Consider the following 8,774-nt stretch of genomic DNA (forward strand, 5'->3'; position numbering starts at 1 on the left):
TTTGCAGCCCTGGGATAAATCCCACTTGATCATGGTGTATGATCCTTTTAATGTGTTGTTGGATTCTGTTTGCTAGTATTCTGTTGAGGATTTTTGCGTCTATATTCATCAGTGATATTGGTCGGTAATTTTCTTTTTTTGTAGTATCTTTGTCTGGTTTTGGTATCAGGGTGACGGTGGCCTCACAGAATGAGTTTGGGAGTATTCCATCCTCCGCAATTTTTGGAAGAGTTTGAGAAGGATGGTGTTAGCTCTTCTCTTAATGGTTCATAGAATTCACCTGTGAAGCCATCTGGTCCTGGACTTTTGTTTGTTGGAAGATTTTTCATCAGTTTCAATTTCATTACTTGTGATTGCTCTGTTCATATCTTCTATTCCTTCCTGGTTCAGTCTTGGAAGGTTATTCCTTTCTAAGAATTTGTCCATTTCTTCCAGGTTGTCCATTTTGTTGGCATAGAGTTGCTTGTAGTAGTCTCTTAGGATGCTTTGTATTTCTGCGGTGTCTGTTGTAACTTCTCCTTTTTCATTTCTAATTTTATTGATTTGAGTACTCTCCCTCTTTTTCTTGATGAGTCTGGCTAATGGTTTATAAATTTTGTTTATCTTCTCAAAGAACGAGCTTTTAGTTTTATTGATCATTGCTATTGTTTGTTTCTATTTCATTTATTTCTGCTCTGATCTTTATGATTTCTTTCCTTCTGCTAACTTTGGGTTTTGTTTGTTCTTTTTGCTCTAGTTCCTTTAGGTGTAAAGTTCGATTGAGATTTTTCCTGTTTCTTGAGGTAGGCTTGTATATCTACAAGCTTTCCTCTTAGAACTGCTTTTGCTGCATCCCATAGGTTTTGGATCATCATGCTTTCATTGTCATTTGTCTCTAGTTATTTTTTGATTTCCTCTTTGATTTCTTCAGTGATCTCTTGGTTATTTAGTAACGTATTGTTTAGCCTCCACGTGTTTGTGTTTTTTACATTTTTTTTCCTGTTCATTTCTAATCTCATAGCGTTGTGTTCAGAAAAGATGCTTGATATGATTTCAATTTCCTCGAATTTACTGAGGCTTGATTTGTGACCCAAGATGTGATCTATCCTGGAGAATGTTCTGTGCACACTTGAGAAGAAACTGTAATCTGCTGTTTTGGATGGAATGTCCTATAAATATCAATTAAATCTATCTGGTCTATTGTGTCATTTAAAGCTTCTGCTTTCCTTATTTATTTTCATTTTGGATGATGTGTCCATTGTTGTGAGTGAGGTGTTAAAGTCGCCCACTATTACTGTGTTATTGTCGATTTCCTCTTTTATAGCTCTTAGCAGTTGCCTTATGTATTGAGGTGCTCCGATGTTGGGTGGATATATATTTATAATTGTTATATCTTCTTCTTGGATTGATCCCTTCATCATTATATAGTGTCCTTCCTTGTCTCTTGTAACATTCTTTATTTTAAAGTCTATTTTATCTGATATGAGTATTGCTACTCCAGCTTTCTTTTGATTTCCATTTGCATGGAATATCTTTTTCTATCCCCTCACTTTCAGTCTGTATGTGTCCCTAGGTCTGAAGTGGGTCTCTTGTAGACAGCATATATATGCGTCTTGTTTTTCTATCCATTCAGCAAACCTGTGTCTTTTGGTTGGAGCATTTAATCCATTCATGTTTAGGTAATTATCGATATGTATGTTCCTATGACCATTTTCTGAATAGTTTTGGGTTTGTTTTTGTAGGTCCTTTTCTTCTCTTGTGTTTCCCACTTAGAGAAGTTCCTTTAGCATTTGTTGTAGAGCTGGTTTGGTGGTGCTAAATTCTCTTAGCTTTTGCTTGTCTGTAAAGCTTTTGATTTCTCCATAGAATCTGAATGAGATCCTTGCCGTGTGGAGTAATCTTGGTTGTAGGTGCTTCCCTTTCGTCACTTTAAGTATATCATGCCACTCCCTTCTGGCTTGTAGAGTTTCTGCTGAGAAATCAGCTGTTAACCTTATGGGAGTTCCCTTGTATGTTATTTGTCATTTTTCCCTTGCTGTTTCAATAATTTTTCTTTGTCTTTAATTTTGCCTATTTGATTACTATGTGTCTTGTCGTGTTTCTCCTTGGATTTATCCTATATGGTACTCGCTGCGCTTCCTGGACCCGGGTGGCTATTTCCTTTCCCATGTTAGGGAAGTTTTCGACTATAATCTCTTCAAATATTTTCTCCTTCTGGGACCCCTAATAATGCAAATGTTGTTGCGTTTAATGTTGTCCCAGAGGTCTCTTAGGCTTATTTTATCTGGTCCTTTCTCTCTCTCTTGTCTTCTGGGACCCCTAATAATGCAAATGTTGTTGCGTTTAATGTTGTCCCAGAGGTCTCTTAGGCTGTCTTCATTTCTTTTCATTCTTTTTTCTTTATTCTGTTCCGCAGCAGTGAATTCCACCATTCTGTCTTCCAGTGACTTATCCGTTCTTTTGCCTCATTTATTCTGCTATGGATTCCTTCTAGTATAGTTTTCATTTCAGTTATTGTATTGTTCATCTCTGTTTGTTTGTTCTTTAATTCTTCTAGGTCTTTGTTAAACATGTCTTGCATCTTCTCGATCTTTGCCTCCATTCTTTTTCCGAGGTCCTGGATCATCTTCACCATCATTATTCTGAATTCTTTTTCTTGAAGGTTGCCTATCTCCACCTCATTTAGTTGTTTCTCTGGGGTTTTATGTTGTTTCTTCATCTGGTACATAGCCCTCTGCCTTTTCATCTTGTCTATCTTTCTGTGAATGTGGTTTTTGTTCCACAGGCTGTAGGACTGTAGTTCTTGCTTCTGCTATCTGCCCTCTGGTGGATGAGGCTATCTAATAGGCTTGTGTAAGTTTCCTGATCCACATTATATTGTTTGTGCTATTTCATTTTGTTCAGAAACAACTGTTTCTAGATTATCTTTCCATTCAGTAGTTTAGATTGAGACACCAGATCAAGATATGTTTTACTCCATCCAACAAAGTTTATATCTATACTTTCCATAAATACACAAATACCCATTTGTACCCCTAAAATAGAATGTGATCATCTCCATCACTCACAAAAGCCACAATCCCAAGTTCATTTCCAAAATGGATGCATATATTACAGCTTTTGAGCCACTGGACCAGCTCTACATCATACCCTTTGACAAAATATATTTTGTGGCTCATTTCTCATAAATATAATTTCACTGTACACAACAGACATTGAGTAAATCTACTCTTTTTCTACTCTTTTTCATGGCAAGGAGTTCAACTCTATTTTCACTGGCTTACTGCTGACTAAATTAAGCCCCTATTTCTAAAAAAAAATACACAGTGAGCCGAAAATGAACAGCTACTTCAGTATGGCTGGCTGCCAATGACATCCTTAAAAGGGAACTAATACAATCCAGTCTCAATCTCAAAAAACCTAATAGGACCGTAGGAAAAATAACATATTAACTTAGTATTAAGCACCATTCATTTCTTACAAAAGAGTAAAGTTCTGTAAACTCAAAATCTAAGAATGCTAAAGTATCAGTTAAAAATGGCAACAACCAATCCCTAAACATCAGCTCCTCAATGAGAATTTCTTCTGAACACTTACCCAAGTCTTCCTAGCATCTCAAGCTCAGGAACTTGTGGCCCACAAGTCTCTATTTGTAGTGGCTGGTATTCATATAGAGCTTCTTCAAGTTTTTGAATGGGTGGTAATGTAATATGTTGACCCTGTTAGAAAAATGAAGGAAAATAATACTTTTTAATATTACTTTCATATTAATACTTATTTTCAGTCATTTTAAAGATGAGCTAAATTCCTCACATTAAAAATATTACCCATTATTCATTACATTATTAAAACCCATATTATATAATTAACACATAGTCAGTGACACATGATTTAAAGGAAGAAAACTAAATCCATCATTAAATTAAAATTTAGCCTTAAAGAGTACAGCTGTTAAATGTCAATGGTAGAATTCAGCAAACATATAAGCATAGTCTATTCTCACATTTTCCTATTTTTATTATACAACTTTGACAGTTTTGGTAACCTCTGTTTTGTTGAAAGCTTTAGTTAAGGAAGGACACTAATGAAATTATTCTCTGCAAAGTTTTGCCACATAAATGTCTATTCTCTTAAGTCTTTACAATGGAATTAAACTTACTTAACAAATATGTGTATGTGATGTCTACTTACACACACACACACACAAAATGAGGAATATTATGCTAAAAATTAAGTTGAATGGAATATCCACGTATTTTTCTGAAAAGAACTACTAGATAAATAAAATAAAAAGACCATACTTGATGAAAAATATACAAAATAAAATGCCACTCAGCCACATATCATCATTACACTGATTTACATATTTATTGTAATCAAGCACATAATTCTAATTTTTTAAAATCCGTATTTTTTTATATAGTCCATGTTTTCTGATTCTAACTCTAATTTTGTTATTTTTCTTGGTATAGTTCTCATCAGCTTCTCTATGTCCTAACTTTTTAATAAAAACTAGTTCTTACAGTTATTAATTCCAATGTTTTCTAGTTTATAATTTATTCTTCTTGTTACCTCCCTTAGTTTCCATTATTTAAATTACTAAGTTGGATACATAAAACATTTGTCTCTTTCATTTAAAGAAAAAAAAAGGTAAAAACCATGAATTAAAAGTGATACAGTGCAACTGAGGCAGTGAGGAATGACCACTGAGGATGTTTGCATATGACTCATGGTTTTTCTCTTCAACAAGTTTAATACCATGTAGCATTATCCTAGCTAGTTTACTAACTAGACATCATATTTATAGCTTCTCTGACACTGTGACCTCAAAACTCCTTCACCAAACTCGGGCAAAGGACATGAACAAACATTTCTCCAGAGATGTACAAATGGCCAATAAGCACCAAAAAAGATGTTTAACATCACTAGTCATTAGGGAAATACAAATCAAAACCATGAGGATATAAAATCGTCCCTCAGTATCCCTGAGGGGTCTGGTTCCAAGTTGCCCCAGGGATACCAAAATCCAAGGATGCAGAAGTCCTTTATATAAAATGTCATACTAGCACAGTCAGACCTCCGTATCCTCAGATTCCTCATGCCTGGGTTCTGCATCCATGAATTCAACCAAACCCAGATTGAATTTCATGGCTGCTTGAAGCCATGGATGTGGAGCCCACAAATACAGAGGACCCAACTGTAGCACTTAACACCCACAGCTATGTAGGATGGCTATTATCCAAAACAAAAACAAAAAACCATGTGAAATATCAAGTGTTGGCAAGGATGTGGAGAAATTGGAACTCATGTCCATTGCTGATGGGAATATAAAATGGTGCAGCTGCTATGGAAAACAGACAGCAATTCCTCAAAAGATTAAAAGATTAAATATAAAATTACCATATAAGCCAACAACTCCACTTCTGGGTATACACCCAAAAGTAGTGAAAGGAGGAACTTGAACAGATATTTGTACACCCCTACTCATAGCAGCATTACTCACAATAGCCAAAAGGTAAAAGTAACCTTGTGTCCATCGATGGATCGTGAATAGGGTATTCACACAATGGACTATTATTCAGTCTTAAAAAAAGAAAGAAATCTGATACATGCTAAAACATGGATGAACCTTGGAGACATTATGCTAAGTGAATGAAATAAGCCAGTCACAAAAGGATAAATATTGTATGATTCCAATTATATGAGGTTCTTAGAGTAGTCAAATTCATAGAGACAGAAAGCAGAATGATGATTGCCAGAGGGTGTGGGGAGGCAGGGGATGAGGCATTACTATTTAAATGAGTACAGAGTTTTAATTGGAGAAGATTAAAAAAATCCTGGAGATGGATGGTGGTGATGGATGTACACCGTGAACATACTTCAAAATAGTTAAAATGGTAAAGTTTATGTAATATATATTTTACCACAATTTTTTTAAATGGGTTTCAGGACTTCCCTGGTGGCACGGTGGTTAGGAATCTGCCTGCCAGTGCAGGGGACACGGGTTCAAGCCCTGGTCCAGGAAGATCCCACATGCCACAGAACAACTAAGCCCGTGCGCCACAACTACTGAACCTGTGCTCTAGCGCCTGCGAGCCACAACTACTGAGCCCACACACCATAGCTAGGTGAAGCCCACCCGCCTAGAGCCCGTGCTCCGCAACCAGAGAAGCCTCCGCAATGAGAAGCCCGCGCACCTCAACAAAGAGTAGCCCCCACTTGCCACAACTAGCGAAAGCCTGTGTGCAGCAATGAAGACCCAACGCAGTCAAAAATAAAATAAATAAAAATTTTTTAAAATAATAAAAATTCTTGGTGAAAATGAAAAATGTGTCTTTAAAAAAATTTTTTTAAATAAAAATGGTTTTAGATATTCTGATTTGCTCATTTACCTAGCTGAAATAATACACATCAAAAACGAGATAAAAGTGAGATATATGGAAAACTCCATTAACATTATTTTAACCCTTAACCTCCATATGTTTCAGAGCCTTTCTAAACAAACTTGAAACTGTCAAGCTAAATCTTGTACTACCTCTCAGTAATCCAATTTCTGAACAATGAATCTGAATACAGAGTATTACACAGGTTAAGAAGGGGCCTGCCTAAGCGGGACATTTTGAGTGGCATTTTGACATCCCTGTTTCAAAGTGCCTTCTTCATAAGTTACTAAGTACTATATTCTCCTGTCACATTATACAAAAAGTCCAGTATTACTGTCACATTTTTAGGTTAAAAAAAAAAGAAGAAAAAGGAAATTGTAAGAATTTTAAAAGGACACCTATTATATTATAGTTATCCCATAACACAGTAATGCAGATTACTTTGATTACTCCATTTTCACATTACAAATTAGAAAGCAAGACTCAGGAAAGATGATACAAAATGGATAATTCCAAGAGCTGGAATATTTTCCAAGGAAGATAATATTCAAAAAAAAGACAGGTTCTCTTAAGTCACTAACGTGGGAATGAACACATTAAAAGTAATCATTCCCTAAATAGCAACAATGATGCCCAAGTTAAAAGTTATGATGTCATATAATCCAAAGTGTTGTCTGCAAGTTTGTGGGTACACAAAAGATCATATAATAATAATAGCTAACATTACTTACTCAGTGCCAGGCACTGGTCTAAAGGCTTTTAATGCATTATTTCTTTAGTATTCACAATAGTTTTATGAGATAAATACTATCATCCCTACTTTACAAATGAGGAACAGGGGCTTAGATATGTGACTTAGCAAGGTCATACTGTAGGTAATGGCGGGTTGAGGATTAAAAGTCAAGGGTGTCAGATTCTAAAGCCTGTGTTCTTTTCCCCTAACTTCCTTATTTTATGGATAAAGAAACTAAGACCCCTAAAATATAAAATTCTCCTAAGGTCACATAGTTAGAGTCATATCTCCTAATTCCTGTCCAGTGTGGGCTCTACCATACCACACTGCCTATCAATATCCTATTTTTAGACAATATAATCACAGTTGCTCAATTTAAAAGTCTGATATTAATAAGTAAGTCGTAGATTTCTATACAAATTCTAATAATTTAGATATGGTCAAAATGTCATAGGTTCAAAAAGACAAATTTTTTTACTATAGCATTTAGAGAGAAATAAACATTACTCAGTGGTAATTCTATTTATCGTGAGAATGAGAAAATAAAGTTCATAAATGATACACAACCTAGTCTTCTAACATTCAATCTTTTCCCCCCAAAACTGGTGTGAGATAGATGCCAAGTTTCTCAAATCTAAAGCTGAGGAAGAACTTACAGTACAAATCACTGACATAATTAAGATTTTAAAAAGAAAATCACCAAGAGACCAGCTATCTCAACAAGTCCTATGAGGAAAATGTTAGGGGTTTTTAAGTGACTGGAGGCAAAACGGTGTTTAAAAGCTTCTGGATGCAAAATGAAAATGAAAGTGATATTTCTACACAAAACAGTAAGTGTGATATTATTCTAAATTATCAGGAAAAGGAGGATTCAGATTAAAGAAGTCACACTGTATGAAGCAATAGTGATATTCAACACCTGAACTAAATTTGACTTGGCACCAAATGATATAGTATAGACTGAAGAGGGTTATAGAAAAATCAAAAGAGAGGAAAAATCAATGAAAGGTGGAAAACTGAAACAGTGCAACTTGTGCAAGACCTCAGAGGGCAGACAAAGTCTACAAAAGCAAGGCAATAAAGAAGACAGCAATGTTACTAGAGCAGTATCTGTGTCTTGAGACTATATGAAATAAACAGGAGCAGAGAATGGATATATGGGGAAGTGGGGGCCGAAAGAGACTGAATCAGTATGGTACAGCTTACATTACAGCCAGAAAATATTCCAAGACTAATTTGAACTCATATGGTAAAAAATCAGACCCTTCAAAACAATGTCGAAACAAATCTCCATCAAATTACCAAATAAAGGATAAAATGAAATAATAATGCCCAATATGACAAGAGAGTGTGGAGAAAGATGTTCTCATACACTGCTGATAGGAGAGCAAATAATGAAATTGCTTTCTTTATGAAATACAATTTAGTAAACCTTTAAAGTATTCATATAGCTTAACCCAATAATTCCACTTGTAATTACTCAGCCATAAAAAGAAACGAAACTGAGTTATTTGTAGTGAGGTGGATGGACCTGGAGTCTGTCATACAGAGTGAAGTAAGTCAGAAGGAGAAAAACAAATACCGTATGCTAACACATATATATGGAATCTAAGGGAAAAAAATGTCATGAAGAGATTAGTGGTAGGACGGGAATAAAACACAGACCTACTAGAGCATGG

The 8,774-nt window shown here is 35.3% G+C and overlaps 1 protein-coding gene across 9 annotated transcripts in view; it reads right to left on the reverse strand.

The window, feature by feature from the left end:
• Positions 1 to 8,774, reverse strand: part of MNAT1 (MNAT1 component of CDK activating kinase) — a 223,416-nt gene that overhangs the window by 89,301 nt on the left and 125,341 nt on the right. For all 9 annotated transcript variants that reach the window (XM_055088512.1, XM_024133048.3, XM_055088511.1 and 6 more), the window contains exon 7: positions 3,577 to 3,698. In XM_055088512.1, the coding sequence (XP_054944487.1) occupies positions 3,577 to 3,698 (122 nt within the window). The remainder of the gene's footprint in view (positions 1 to 3,576; positions 3,699 to 8,774) is intronic.

This window comes from Physeter macrocephalus, chromosome 11 (assembly GCF_002837175.3).
Source record: "Physeter macrocephalus isolate SW-GA chromosome 11, ASM283717v5, whole genome shotgun sequence".
NCBI lineage: Eukaryota > Metazoa > Chordata > Mammalia > Artiodactyla > Physeteridae > Physeter > Physeter macrocephalus.